The 15,653-nt window shown below is 33.1% G+C and overlaps 1 protein-coding gene across 7 annotated transcripts in view; it reads left to right on the top strand.

Moving 5' to 3' along the window:
- Positions 1-15,653, top strand: part of LOC139489452 (regulatory-associated protein of mTOR-like) — a 70,574-nt gene that overhangs the window by 11,103 nt on the left and 43,818 nt on the right. For all 7 annotated transcript variants that reach the window (XM_071275779.1, XM_071275781.1, XM_071275776.1 and 4 more), the window contains 7 exons: positions 930-1,110; positions 1,903-1,986; positions 3,526-3,636; positions 4,706-4,780; positions 11,159-11,224; positions 12,361-12,459; positions 14,046-14,138. In XM_071275779.1, the coding sequence (XP_071131880.1) occupies positions 930-1,110; positions 1,903-1,986; positions 3,526-3,636; positions 4,706-4,780; positions 11,159-11,224; positions 12,361-12,459; positions 14,046-14,138 (709 nt within the window). The remainder of the gene's footprint in view (positions 1-929; positions 1,111-1,902; positions 1,987-3,525; positions 3,637-4,705; positions 4,781-11,158; positions 11,225-12,360; positions 12,460-14,045; positions 14,139-15,653) is intronic.

Below are 15,653 nucleotides of genomic sequence, written 5' to 3'. Positions count from 1 at the left end.
TATATTATTACCTATCTTTACCCGTGTGGGAGGCTACATATGTGTTATATGTTATCTTCACCAATCTGGTGGGTATATGTTCAATATATGTTATAAACCTATCTTTACCTATGGGGGTTGGTATATATGTGACAATGAGAACTCAGCTACATGTACACATTATTTTTCAGGCTAGCTTGGGACCTGGTGTTAGACCTCTGTCCTAGACAAATATATCAAATTCACATGTACACTTTTCATTTCAGACAAGCTTGGGATCTGGCATTAGATCTCTGTCTCAGACAATTATATCATATTTACATATACACATTTCATTTCAGACAAGCTTTGGAAGCTTAGCACCTGGCGTTAGATCTCTGTCTAAGAGAATTAGATCATATTTCCATGTACACATTTTATTTCAATCAAGATTGGCAACTGGCGTTAGATCTCTTTTTCAGACAATAAGATCATATTTCCATGTACATATTTTATTTTAGGCAAGCTTGGGACCTGGTGTTAAATCTCTTTCTCAGACAATAAGATCATATCTACATGTACACATTTTATTTCAGGCAAGCTTAGGACCTGCTGTTAGATCTCTGTCTCAGACAATTGGATCCTATCTACATGTAAACATTTTATTTTAGGCAAGCTTAGGACCTGGCGTTAGATCTCTTTCTCAGACAATTAGATCATATCTACATGTACACATTTTATTTCAGGCAAGCTTAGGACCTGCTGTTAGATCTCTGTCTCAGACAATTGGATCCTATCTACATGTAAACATTTTATTCCAGGCAAGCTTGAGACCTGGCATTAGAATTCAGTCTCAGACAATTTGACCATATCTACATGTACACATTTTATTACAGGCAAGCTTGGGACCTGCTGTTAGATCTCTTTCTCAGACAATTAGATCATATCTACATGTACACATTTTATTTCAGGCAAGCTTGGGACCTGGCGTTAGACCTCTGTCTCAGACAATTACCAGCCTTATTAGAAGATGAAAATGCCACATTTCAACATAGCCCTTTCTTCACAGATCAGCTGACTGCATTCCAAGTGTGGTTATCATATGGTTCTGAACACAGAAGTCCTCCAGAACAACTTCCCATTGTTCTACAGGTAGTTATATGAAATATTAAGGTCATCTTTAGCCTGACTATTGACTTTGTATTCTAAATGATATGACATTTTCTACTATTCTGTATGTAAGCTATCCAGATGTCATGTTAATAGAATGTGTTCTTTATCAAGTTCTTGTCCATTACTTATTGATTATAGGATTCTCTGAAAATACTGACTCAATCTTATCCTGTGTTTCATTCTCATATATATAAACAATGAGCAAACCCCATACCGCATAATCAGCTGTAAAAGGCCAGAAAATGACAAATGTAAAACAAATCAAACAAGAAAACTAATGGCCTGATTTATGCATAAAGAAAGCAATAAACGAAATACAAATACGATATACAGCAACAAACAACAACCATTCTCTAACTTGAGTTGCCTCATCCAAAGGTTATAAAACTTATACACAATGCTTATTACCACAGATCACTGTGGAGTCACTTTTATCGTTCTTGAGTTATGTCCCTTTACAAATGGTAAAATTGTCGTTTCTATTTTCTAACTTTAGTTTACCTCAACCGAATATTATGAAACTTATACACAATGCTTCTGTGGCCTTAAGACACATTCTCCATTTATTTGAATTTTATTAGAAACATATTATTTTAAGAGTTTTTATGTTGTTTATTTTTGAATTCATGATTTTTTTATGCTTGCCATATTTAAAAAAAAAAAAGTTAAGAAATTGTAGAAAATTGTTGTAATCATCTTAAACAAATTCTTATCTATATAAAGACAAGTATTTGTGTTATATCTACATTTTTTAATGTGCTTTCTTTTGAGGTATTATTAAGTCAAGTCCACAGACTAAGAGCATTAGAATTACTGGGCAGGTTCCTAGATCTAGGCTCCTGGGCTGTTAGCTTGGTAAGTACTTTTTATTTTTGCATTCTACAAATTAACAAATTGCTTTTATTGTGTTAATATTCATGATTTAAATTTTTACCTTTAAACAATATCAATTTCTGTCTCCCATGTGAATGCTAAATACTAGCAATATTTTGCTGTCTCAAATCAGTAGCATGATATAACAAGAATGTGTCCCCAGTACACGAATGCCCCACTCGCACTATCATTTTCCATGTTCAGTGGACCGTGAAATTTGGGTAAACCCTCTAATTTGGCATTAAAATTAAAAAGATCATATCATAGGGAACATGTATACTAAGTTTGAAGTCGATTGGATTTCAACTTCATCAAAAACTACCTTGACCAAAAACTTTAACCTGAAGCGGGACAGACGGACGAACGAACGAATGGACGAAGGTACAAACGGACGGACGCACAGACCAGAAAACATAATGCCCCTCTACTATCGTAGGTGGGGCATAAAAATTATAACCAAAAAAAATGAAAGGAAAATATGCCAAATAGTGATAATCCTTCTTTCTAATCATTAATGATTAAAAACATAACACATTACTGAAAAGGTAACCTTTGGAAAATCATTGTCAAACTATCAATTTTTGATTGGTCTACATTGAAAAAGTTATCTCCCTTTTTCTCTGGATGGAAGAAAATGTCTGCTTTGTATTACGTAATCAATCAAAGATTGGCACTTTAACTTGGCTTATAAAAAGGATAAATGTTACTTTATGTTTTAAACTATAAATTAAGAGCATGAAATAACATATGAAGCACTGTGTCAATGTCTAAGGCCGAGAAAAAAAAGATCGATGTTTCCGGTAACCCCACCGACCCTGTTTTTTAGCCCCGACCCTAACTTTTTTATTGGATCTTCAAAAAAAAAACAAAAAAATTGTATCAACCGACCCCGTTTTTGACACAGGCTTCTGATAGATGACATAATATTTTTTCTCTCTTGCTTCTACTTGCATAGAAAGCCAGTAAAACATTTTATTAATGTCAAAAGGTATTCCAAATAGGTTAAAATCCAAGAAATTTGCACAGCAGGTGCTTCAAAAACATTGCAAATGGCACACTTCCGGTTTTTGAAACTAATTACGGATCCGGACTTGGAAAAACCATGATAATTTTCCGGATTTCATTTACGATGTCAAAAAGAAAAAAAAAAAAAAAAGAAAAAAATTCCGACCTACCGACCCTATTTTTCAAAATGATGTTACCGGAAACACATATCTTTTTTTTTTAGGCCTAAGGGAATCTTTAAATTAGAAGTTAGACTCAACAGTTAAAATGACAAATGATGTACTCTAAATTCAAACTTCATATGATAACGTCATATTTCGTCACAAGTTTATCATGCCCTCGATGTTCTGATTTCTGTTTGTGGTATATTTGTATCTTAAACTGCAAAATAGAGTCAACAATATTGAGGGGAATATAATAAGTAAGCAAGGGTTTACAGGACATCTTGTTAATACATTTGCATAAAAGTGTTTTACAGAAAATAAAATACATAAGATGATTTATTTATATTTTCAGGCATTGTCAGTTGGGATATTTCCATATGTATTGAAGTTATTACAGAGCTCTGCCAGAGAGCTTAGGCCATTGTTAGTGTTTATTTGGGCCAAAATCTTATCTGTAGATAGTGTAAGTTACTTATAAGTTATAACACTTAGGCCATTGTTAGTGTTTATTTGGGCCAAAATCTTATCTGTAGATAGCGTAAGTTACTTATAAGTTATTACAGAGCTCTGCAAGAGAACTTAGGCAATGTTAGTGTTTATTTGGGCCAAAACCTTATCTGTAGATAGCGTAAGTTACTTATAAGTTATTACAGAGCTCTGCCAGAGAGCTTAGGCCATTGTTAGTGTTTATTTGGGCCAAAACCTTATCTGTAGATAGCGTAAGTTACTTATAAGTTATTACAGAGCTCTGCAAGAGAACTTAGGCCATTGTTAGTGTTTATTTGGGCCAAAACCTTATCTGTAGATAGCGTAAGTTACTTATAAGTTATTACAGAGCTCTGCAAGAGAACTTAAGCCATTGTTAGTGTTTATTTGGGCCAAAACTTTATCTGTAGATAGCGTAAGTTACTTATAAGTTATTACAGAGCTCTGCAAGAGAACTTAGGCCATTGTTAGTGTTTATTTGGGCCAAAACCTTATCTGTAGATAGCATACAATAATGTTACGTGGTTACACAACCAAGACAGAACTTTAGTTGATAACATGGAGTCTAAAGCTATCAAAACTGAAGTTATACTTTTTAATTCTTTTGTCACTTATATAGTTATATTTTATTTCATAAATTACTATTTTATTTCATAAATTAATCTTATGGAATTACAATTTGTTAAGATAGATGATATACACAGTCTGAAATATTATATAAAATTAGGGGAAAGAAAATGCAATCAAAATTATTAAAATATCCAATATCTTGAAGGTACCTTAACAAGCACCATGGGAATTGAAATAGCATTGTCTTACTTAATTATAGCACTTCTTATACATTTATGACACATCCTTTTATAAAATCTATTCAGATAGTATCTTGTTGCTATACCTGTGGATAACACTGCATACTGCAATTATCTATATCTCTTTGTTTTATAGTCAAAACACACCAATCAAATTTATCTGATTCTTATTATTAGTTTCAGTCAAAGACATCAAAATATTTCTTGATTTATCTGAAGTATACTTTAACTTTTCAGTCTTGCCAGGCAGATTTAGTCAAAGACAATGGACATAAATATTTCCTGTCTGTTTTATCTGATCCATACATGCCTGTAAGTAGTTATGTATTATTTAAGAAATAATTCATTCATGTCATGCTCTATGCTCATTTTAACATCTGTAGGAATTATACTTGATGATATTTTACACTTGAGTGTAAGAGCATAATATGAAGGAATTATTTTGATTCTGATAGGACAAACACAGTAACTTTATAGGTCAAAGTGATAAAAAATACCTTTTAAATGTGTTGCTGTTCCTGTTATTCCCTGTGTAGTATGTTCATTGGATTTTCATTTTTAATAAGTTTCAAAACTAATAGGAGGGTAAATGTATATGTTGTTTGATAAGGCCAAATAAAAATATGTGTGGTTCCAGTAACCCTACCGTCCCTACTTTTTCGACTTAAAAATAGCCTACCCTAAAGATTTTATTGTCATTTTTAAAGCAATTGCTTTTATGCCGTCGCGTATGGCCATCTTTGTGACCCAGATCAGAGACTCCGCCCAGATCAAGCCATAGTATTTTGTTAAACAGGCTCCTGGTCAGTCATTCTTTAACACCTATGTATGTTTTCTAATGCAATACATAGCTTGAAACTTTAAAAAAGAGTTAGTGGATTTAAGAAGTTTCAGAATATGTTCTTGTAGATGTATTTTTGTATTTAAAGGGTCAACCGTTTGACTATCAAATAACATAGAAGTCCGAGTGAAAAAAAGTACATTTTTATAAATGCGATTCCGTTTTCCGCCGTTCGTACGATGTTTCAACAAAATATGGATTCATTTCAGTTGTTGATTTATTATTGAAAATTTAACTGAATTATCTCCTAATAAATACGGTTTTTTATGTTTAATTTGTGTTTCTTTAAGAGGTCAGGTGCTCTTGTTCATTCATAAAATTATCGTTCATTCATACATTTATCGTAAAATCAAAATCACTACACAGGTTAATGCGTAGTGTCAAATTATTACCTGTAATCTAAAAATAGACAAACTTTATTTGCGCAAATAATTTAGCGGAACGAAACCCTTGTTGAAAACACATAACAATAAGTCGTTTTCCTTTTCTGTCAAAACTCCGTAATATTTATCGATCACCTTACTAATGAAATGGACCCGTCCAAACGTAGTAGATGCCTGAAGAGATATTTACAATTTGGAATGTTCTAGTTTATTAATACATAGATTGAAAAAAAGTACGTCTTTTTAAATATTATGATCAAAACTGGGTTTGCATAACAAATGTCAGATGAAACCATTATCCTCGTCTTTTCAGTGAACAAGTCTACTACGTTTGTTGACACTCGACGGTCCACCGTGTTAGCAATTTTATTTCACATGTTTTCGAAATATTGAAGATCATTTTTCGCAATGTTTCCTAAAAATTGATAAATATCAAAGCAACGTAGAGCTGTTTGTTCTTGTTCGTATAATAAAATTGAGAATGGAAATGGGGAATTTGTCAAAGAGACAACAACCCGACCATAGAAAAACATACAACAGCAGAATTAAGATCACCAACAGGTCTTCAATGCAGCGAAAAATTCCCGCACCCGGAGGCGTCCTTCAGCTGGCCCCTATACAATATATATACTAGTTCAGTGATAACGATTTAATGTCATGTTTGTCTGTGATGACCCCCCTTTTCGGGATTGCATGAGAATTGTAGTTATCTCGTACCCACATGCACTTGTTTCTATCCTATTTATATGGATAGTCGACCTTCCTATGGATAGAAACAAGTGCCTGTGCTCGTACCGCATCAGAAGGACACATATCAACTGAGCAATAATGTTTGGAACTTAGTTTTAAAAATGATGACAAAGTAACATTATGAAAATATTTTTATTAAGCTGAAATATACATTTATTCTTTAGGCCATAGTTATTATATTTTTAGTTTTACGAAATTTTTTAACAAAACCAGGATAGGGTAGGAGGACGAAAAAAAAAAAACTGCTGCTGCTGATTTTTTTTTTTAATACCAACCGTCAATATCAAATTTTTTTTTTTATTTCACCAGGAGATTTTCTACTAGTGTAACAACTATTTTTTTTTTCTTGACAAGGTTTGAATTGAAAATCAATGTGCAACAACTTACTAAATCACCAAGAGCATAAATTTAGATTCTTTCATGCAGTTATGAACTAAAATTAATTTTTTTTTGCATGAAAAACACTGGGTCGGAGGAGAAAAAAAAAATAAAAATCAACATTTTTAATTTTATTTTTTTTCCTATTTGGCAAAAATTAGGGTAGGAGGGTTCGTAAAACTAAAAATAAAAAAACTACGGCCTTACATGTTTATGTCTTGTAAGATATTTTATTTCTTTCCCGTTTTTTAACATTTGCGTCTGGAAAGTTGAAATGTTTTAACTTAATCATTTGTGTTAATGGTTAAATATAAATTAATAATGAAAATTGTTAAAATTAAATCAATAAAGGAAATTATTGCCAAGGAAGTTACAAACACTACCAGGGGATAATCCATGATGATTTCTTTTTGAGTTATATGTTTCAGCACATGTATATTTGACCCCAACTTTAGCCTGGTAAACGTGTTGTCTCCTTGTGAAATATAAAACATATTAAAAATGACTTTCTGCTAAAGTCTTTTATTTATATAAAGTTAAAACCTTCTTACTTTTAACTAGACAACACTCATGTCAGGTTTAATTCTTGTATATATGTGGATGAAAAATAAAAGTCCCCAAACATTAACATGGCAGCAATTGCTTTTACAGCCTTTAAGGCTTTGATTCATTAAGCACTGTTAAAGTCAGAATGTTGCTCCCATAGACTCAATGTAAAAAAAAACCATAAAATTAAAAAAAAATCCCTACCTACCTACCCTAACTTTTTTTCAGATGTAACTGGAACCACACATACTTTTTTATTTGGCCTAAACACTATATAATTAAAGTTTATATATGGACCATAATCTGCTATTGGGCTCGTTTCCTATAACGATAGAAAAGTGATAAAAATGTGTATTACTGTAAGAAAAGTTGTAACTACATCTAAAGATGCCTTTATTTTTATCAACATACAAGTGTATGCTACTCTTCCCTAGAAAAAAAATTGAAATTAACAAATTTCAAAGATTATACGACCGTATTTTTGTGTCGTTTCTCGCGTTACTTTTCGCTTCCAAAGTGCATAACGCTGATTGATTTATAGATAATTGTCACTGGCAAATTCGTAACTTTTGCTTTCAAATGATAAAGAACATTGACCAATAAGAATAACCAGAAGAAAATGCCGAGAACTATAAGTATTTCTGTAGCAGATGTAAGAACACTAGCGTTGCTTTGGTTTCCGATTTCGTAATGCAAATTTTAGATGATGTAATCTGCTTTGTTGTAATAGAATTCTTTATAACAATATGCAAATATGAACTCTAGCGAGATGTTCAAACAGGTAAATCAGAGATGATTTTAATACATTCTAGTTTTGTTCTTCGTAATAATTTAGTTAGAAAATGACGTTATCGTTGTGCGTTACATTTCACATGAAACAGAAGTCCAGTTATTTCCTTTTTTTTTTATTAAAATTGTGTTTGTCATTAAGTTCTAATCATTTCCAGTCATACGTGAAACATGTGACTAACATGTGATCACACCCTTACGGCCGGATATATGATATACTAGGTCTAAACATTGTTTTTGTTTCCAACGGGATGTTAGCAAACATAATCTGTAGACTTGTTTCGTCTTGTTTAAAACTCGCCGCGATATAGCCTTTTTGTGCTAATGCGGCGTAAAGCAACCAACAATCAATCAATCTTGTTTAAAAAAGGAAAATACAATTTTCAAAGAGTTTGCGCTGGGGTTCTATTATTTTTCCTATGTGCATAATGTTACATACGATCTTGTGTGAAAATAAATCCGGATAACGATGTAAAGGGTCCTTGGAAAATTCAATCAACATTACGTCTTTTATCATTGTGCCGATGCTCGTTGGATTGATTTTGCTTCAGCAGTAAATATTACTGGATATTTTAGGTGAATAAAGATAATTTAATAATAAATACATGTTAATATACCGTTACACTTGGACTGTACAAAGTTGGTATCTTCATGATCTTTGTCACAATTTTTAATTATTTTTTTTTATTCATGTTCTGCAATCACTTTTCAGAAACGCAATAAACTTGTCAAAGGAGAAGTAAACTTTTACCATGCATGACTTGAAAGGAAGTACTTTATTGATTTTAGCCCACTAAAGTAGGTTAAAATGTGGAAACCATGTAGATGGTGTACAGGTCACAAATATCACATGGTGCCTATTTTAAAGATTTTAATTTTTAATTACGAGTTAAAAGTTTTTTTCTTTACTGGATTTAAAGAATTTTACATTGCCAATGATTTGGAATAAATTGTATATAACTGGAATTTCAAAACCAAATATAAATACATTTTTTTGGCTAAAACATCAAGATACAACGATTATGGTATCCTGTATCAATGAAGAAAATATGGAAATTTCTGAATAAATTGTACTAATTGTTTTCAAAACAAGCACATATTTAGGAGTTTTATAACACTGTTACGTTTAAGATGGATTTTAAGAAAAAGTATACTGTTCAGATTATTTTAAGCAGATTTTGCAATAAAATAAAACTGAAAAAATGCTTTCGGTTTCTTATGGTTTCCTGTCGCGTTTAAAAAAGTCCTTAATTTAACATTGAAAATAGATTTTAAATATTAACATGAAGCAAGTAACACTAGTAATGGTGTTTATTTATATATAAATGTCTTTTGAAATATATTGTGCAAAATAAAGAAAATAAAGATTGGTTTCCTGTTTGGTTTCCTGTCACGTAAACGGTGAATCAAAATGTATTAATTTTTTCTTGAAAAACTCAATTGTTCCATAAATACTATTCTAACATCAACACAACCCACAGAATAAAAGTTAAAGTTTTAGAACTTATAAAAAAGGATACAAAAAGAAACCAAAGGCCGAATACCAAATTATGGTCCATATGTAGCTAAGATGCATGATCATCACAATGAAAATAGTAAGAATGAAACAGTAAGTTTGTACACATTTATCACGCATATTTTGTGCTAAGTAGAGCACGGCTTTGTTTTCCCAGCATAATAAGGACGTCATAATCGAATTTTTTCTCGAGATTTTTGTCTTTGAGTGTTTCATCAGATTTTATACCAGAATGACTCATCAACCAATATTAAATTTTATGAAAAAATAAGGGGTGGAAATTAGTGCAGGCCTGATGGTCCCAGGCCAGTAGAATTAGCTATAGACCTGTAGATTTTGTCAGCTGGTGGTCCAGCGAACTAGTAGAAATTTGTCGATTAAAATCACTGATTGCATCGTCATCTCGGTTTGGTTTAAAAAAAATAATTACCTGCAAAATCAATTACAAGGTACTGGGGGGTACTAAGTATTTCAATTGATAAAGTTAATTTAATCTAGGTTGAGACTCCTTCACAACAACACAAAATGTGGAAATTTTTGGAAGGAGTGAAACCGCCAGACCAAAAAAAAAAATGAAATAAGTGACATTCAAAAAAGATCAGAATAAAATTTATGAAATTGACAAAAAGAAATGTAAATATAAAAATTCTTGGTGAAAAGATTGCAAATGGTTAAATTATATAGTTGGTCTCAATGTAATGAATTTCTGGACAGTGTTCCAGACGACCCAGTTAGGCATATATACTATGGTTGTTGTGATAATGTGGAAGACAATGTTGAAATTTTTCTGTCCTTGATCCTGATTTTGATAAAGAAAATCATTGAGATTATCAAAGCCTTTAACAAAATCAGGATCAAGATCATCTCTTTTTCTTGTCTAACATATGTTAAAGAAAGAATAAAAATAAAAGTAAGCATCCAGGGGCAGATTATAAGGGTGGCAGGGGGCCAGCGACCACCCTTTTTCTGGGAAAAAATTGGTCGATTATATAGGAAATCACTGAAGCATGACCAGAACGGGTCCCCTCTTAGGCAGTCAGTGGGCCCCCACTTATGTAAAATTCAGGATCTGCCACTGGCATCTATCATTTATATTAGTGTTTGTCAAATGAATGTCATTTTTGCAGGACCATTAGATTTTCCAGTCCAATGGTCTGGCTAGCAAGTACACAAAAAAGCTTAAATTCAACCCCTGCAAATGTGGTTTTAGAAATTTTTAGAATTTTCCAATAACTTATCACAATGACTATAATATAGAAAAATAGTGAATTAATGTTGTTCATTCATGTTGGCTATTTTTGTGTAACATAACAAGTGTGAAAAATAGTGCATACTAAAAACTGCCCCAGAAATAGAATTCCTGGCTCCTTTCCTACTGAAGAAGTTGAATGCTGAAAAAACAACAACAATATAGTATCAGGAACAGCCTAAGTTCCAGCAAATTAATATTTTTGTAAAGTTTTCATGATATATTATATTTTTTACAGGCAGAACATAGAACTATGGCAGCTTTTGTTTTATCTATGATAGTAAATGAATACAGACAAGGGCAGGTATGTAAATAGTCAGATAGATTTATATAGAAAACTTGTCTTGACTGTCAAAGTCAACTCAGAACTTTAAATAAACTCTATATTGTTTTTGCCCTTACCTGGATTGTGTATTGAATATTAAAAGAATGGTGTCAGGATGTTATCTCAGTGTGGCCATTTCAATACTTAGTTGCTAGGGGGGCTGCTGGGGTTCTGTTAACCCACCCTTTTCATATAATTTAGATTTGGAAAATGTATACCTTTTCATATATTGCGTAGGTAAAAATGTTACATTTTCGAAAAGAAGTTATGGAGACTTTATTGACCTAATCATATATTTCTGATAGTTTCCCCGACCTTTTCACATATTTTCAAGCTTGTAAAGGTGACCTATTCCAGCAACACGTCCTATCACCTTGTATATAGGAAGTGATATGTAGGCTAAAGATCAATGAGAAATCAATATTTCAAAATTAAAACTGATATCTAAAGATCAAAACACTTTGCTGTAGAATAATTACTGATGAGGCTTGATGTGCTAGTTTGCAATGTCAAGGTCAAAAAATTAATTTCATTTTGATTTATAATAATTTAGTTAGGAAGTCAACCTACGTTGAAACTCTCAATAATACTGTAAGAAATGAAAATGTGGTATGAGTGGCAACCACCAGTTATAGGTCAAGTACAGCCTTCAACACTGAGCCTTTGCTCACACCAAACAACAAGCTATAAATGGCTTGTGTAAAACAGTTCATACAGGAAGACCAACAGTCTAATCTTCATATAACAATAATTAAACGAGAAACACCTATGAACCACACCCACAACAATGCACAAAGGACAATGATTAAGTTTGCCAGACTATATTTACCACCTGAGACAATGATTAAGTTTGCCAGACTATATTTACCACCTGAGACAATGATTAAGTTTGCCAGACTATATTTACCACCTGAGACAATGATTAAGTTTGCCAGACTATATTTACCTCCTGAGACAATAATTGAGTTTGCCAGACTATATTTACAACCTGAGACAATGATTAAGTTTGCCAGACTATATTTACAACCTGAGACAATGATTAAGTTTGCCAGACTATATTTACCACCTGAGATACCTTGTGACCTAACTTATTCATGTTATTTATTCTATTATAGGAAGCAGCTCTACAAGGAAATTTGATAGCTCTTTCTTTAGAACAACTATGTGATCTGAATTCCTCATTACGTCAGTGGTTAGCTCTGTGTCTTGGAAAGGTAAGTTTTAACACAGCAGCTGTAACCTTTTTGTTTCAAAGCGACAACAACCCGACCATAGAGCAGACAACAGCCGAAGGCCACCAATGAATGTAGCAAGAAACTCCTGCACCCTATGTTTTAGCATGTTACAGTCTTAATAGTTGCTTGTAGGTCGCAATGTGTAAATAAGGCTGAATCACAAACCATGCTTCATTTCAATAGAAAGTTAAAATTCACAGATATATTATGTTTTGTTTATACCTATTGGTTCCCAGATATCATTTTCATGTAATGTCTCATAGCTAAATAGTGACACAACTTCTAAATTTTACCAGTATAAATACTAATGAATGGCAGTCTCAAGTCTTGAATTCTCTAGTAAAGTGAGGGGAAGTACAGAATTTTAGTATAAGTTTGAACTCTTTAGAAGTTCAAAGCATTTAAATCTTGAAAATATACCACACATTCCTATGTTTGAACTTTGCAAAAAAAGGTCAATTCAAGGTAAGTTTTGAGTCAGCTGTTGTCAACGTTATGTTTAAGAATGGTAAGGTCTAATTAGTCACTTGTCAGCTTTCTGCCTTTCCAATGAAAGTTATCAGTCAGCTGTAGTAAGATTATGTTGTCAGTGGCTAGCTCTCAGTCAGCTGCAGTAAGATTATGTTGTCAGTGGCTAGCTCTCAGTCAGCTGCAGTAAGATTATGTTGTCAGTGGCTAGCTCTCAGTCAGCTGTAGTGTGGCTAGCTCTCAGTCAGCTGTAGTGTGGCTAGCTCTCAGTCAGCTGCAGTAAGATTATGTTGTCAGTGGCTAGCTCTCAGTCAGCTGTAGTTATATTATGTTGTCACTGACTAGCTCTCAGTCAGCTGCAGTAAGATTATGTTGTCAGTGACTAGCTCTCAGTCAGTTGCAGTAAGATTATGTTGTCAGTGGCTAGCTCTCAGTCAGTTGTAGTTAGATTATGTTGTCAGTGGCTAGCTCTCAATCAGCTGTAGTTAGATTATGTTGTCAGTGGCTAGCTCTCAGTCAGTTGTAGTTAGATTATGTTGTCAGTGGCTAGCTCTCAATCAGCTGTAGTTAGATTATGTTGTCAGTGGCTAGCTCTCAGTCAGTTGTAGTTAGATTATGTTGTCAGTGGCTAGCTCTCAGTCAGTTGTAGTTAGATTATGTTGTCAGTGGCTAGCTCTCAGTCAGCTGTAGTAAGATTATGTTGTCAGTGGCTAGCTCTCAGTCAGCTGTAGTAAGATTATGTTGTCAGTGGCTAGCTCTCAGTCAGCTGCAGTAAGATTATGTTGTCAGTGGCTAGCTCTCAGTCAGCTGCAGTAAGATTATGTTGTCAGTGGCTAGCTCTCAGTCAGCTGCAGTAAGATTATGTTGTCAGTGGCTAGCTCTCAGTCTTTGCAAGGTAAATTCTTGTCTTGTTCTCTTTACAATTTACTCTTTTTATGAAGTCATTTTTATCTATTGTAGAGAAGTTTTAATCTATTTTTTAAAATGATCAATTTATAGCATACATTGTTATAATTGTCTTGGTAAGAAAATCAATGACTTGTACAAATGTGAATCATGGTATGTAAACATTTTGACCACAATTGCTATTTTTCCAGGTGTGGACCCAGTTTGACAATGCTAGATGGTGTGGAGTTAGAGATATAGCTCATGAGAAGTTGTATAAACTACTGGAAGATGATGCCCCAGAGGTAGGATTGTACACACATTATAAAAACAAGGTCATTCCGTTAAAGAGGAATTACTTTTTATTACTTCAGAAACTTTTGTGCTGTGGTTTTTGGAAAATGACGCTTCAGCGTCTTGTTCCGATACTATTGACCTGAACTTCCATTACATTTCTCTGCCTACCGCACTTGGTTTGTATTTACTTTCCATTACTTTTCTCCGTCTACCTCGCTTGGTTTCGTATTTACTATTTTACATACAAACTGGAATCTGCTGTATTATCTTTTTTGTGTAGTAAGCAACCGGGAACCAGTTAACATACCTCCGGTCCTTCTTATTACCAAAAAGATCGAAGTGTACCAACCAATGTTGTTAAGATACTCATAAATCTATTTTTATACCTTTATTGATTATGTGAAGTAAAACTAAAACATTGTTAAAACATTAAAGATATATAATTAATCAGGGAAAACTTGATAGTCTTTTCGTTTTACAAACAACTGCTTTTTTTATAAGAAAATATATTGTGTCCGTGTTGGTCCACTTTATACTGGTTATACGACAGATCGGTGTACTGGAAATCCGACTCAATCTTTGTTTACAATGCAACAGTAGAGTCTGTAACAGACTGTATCTGTATGACATGTGAATAAATTGTCGATATCGATGCTGGCTTTAATACAACGGTTTGTTTATTGGCGGGGCGGGAGAACAGATTTGAAGCTCTCTACGTTTGATGCTTGCACAAAAGTGTTGTCTAGCTGATTGGAAGCGATCACTGTCTTACAAAGTTTGAATATTGTACGGAGTTTTACTTCAACTTGGTGGAATGTCAATACACTCACAATTAGAGTTATTCTTTACTTGCTTTTTCACAATAATTCTTGTGTGGTATTTTTTGAATTTCACGGCAGATATGGTTCTCTTTGAACCAAGGCTTCCAAAATTTCCTGACGACAGCCGGACATTTTACAAAGAAATATTTTTGACGGTCAATGATCAGCTGGATACTTTTAAAAATGTAACTGAGAGGATGCATAAGATATATGTGTCTAAGTAATTAGAAGTGTTATATGCAATAAAATTATTTATAACTGTTTTGTTGTCTTCATTCTAAAAATAAATAAAATATTATCCTCGGTATTGTGTCATTTTTCTGTGTATCGGGAGCCATCATTGAATCACTCAATCAGTCAGCTTCAGTACCTGACTTTTCTCATGTTTTCGTTTTTGTTTGTGTTTAAATAATCTATCTTCTCTCTGTGAGTACTCTACACTTGTTAACTTGTTAATTAAGGTCATAGTATTTTAAACTGTTGATGACAACTGGCTTTAATTGTGGTACAACTTGATACACGTGATACTTTTCCTTTTGTGTATTGATTACCTGACCACGTGACATTTACAACTGATGCGGCATTTATAGATAACATTAAGGAGGCCCAATGAAGGATATTGTTTTAAACCTTGTACTGAACAGTGATAACATTTTTCGTTGTACAATTTTCAAACCCGATTTAGAAAATAAGGAATAAATA

The sequence above is a fragment of the Mytilus edulis genome, chromosome 9 (genome assembly GCF_963676685.1).
Source record: "Mytilus edulis chromosome 9, xbMytEdul2.2, whole genome shotgun sequence".
NCBI lineage: Eukaryota > Metazoa > Mollusca > Bivalvia > Mytilida > Mytilidae > Mytilus > Mytilus edulis.
Note: the sequence above shows the minus strand (reverse complement) of the source record. Positions and strands in the feature narration are given on the sequence as shown.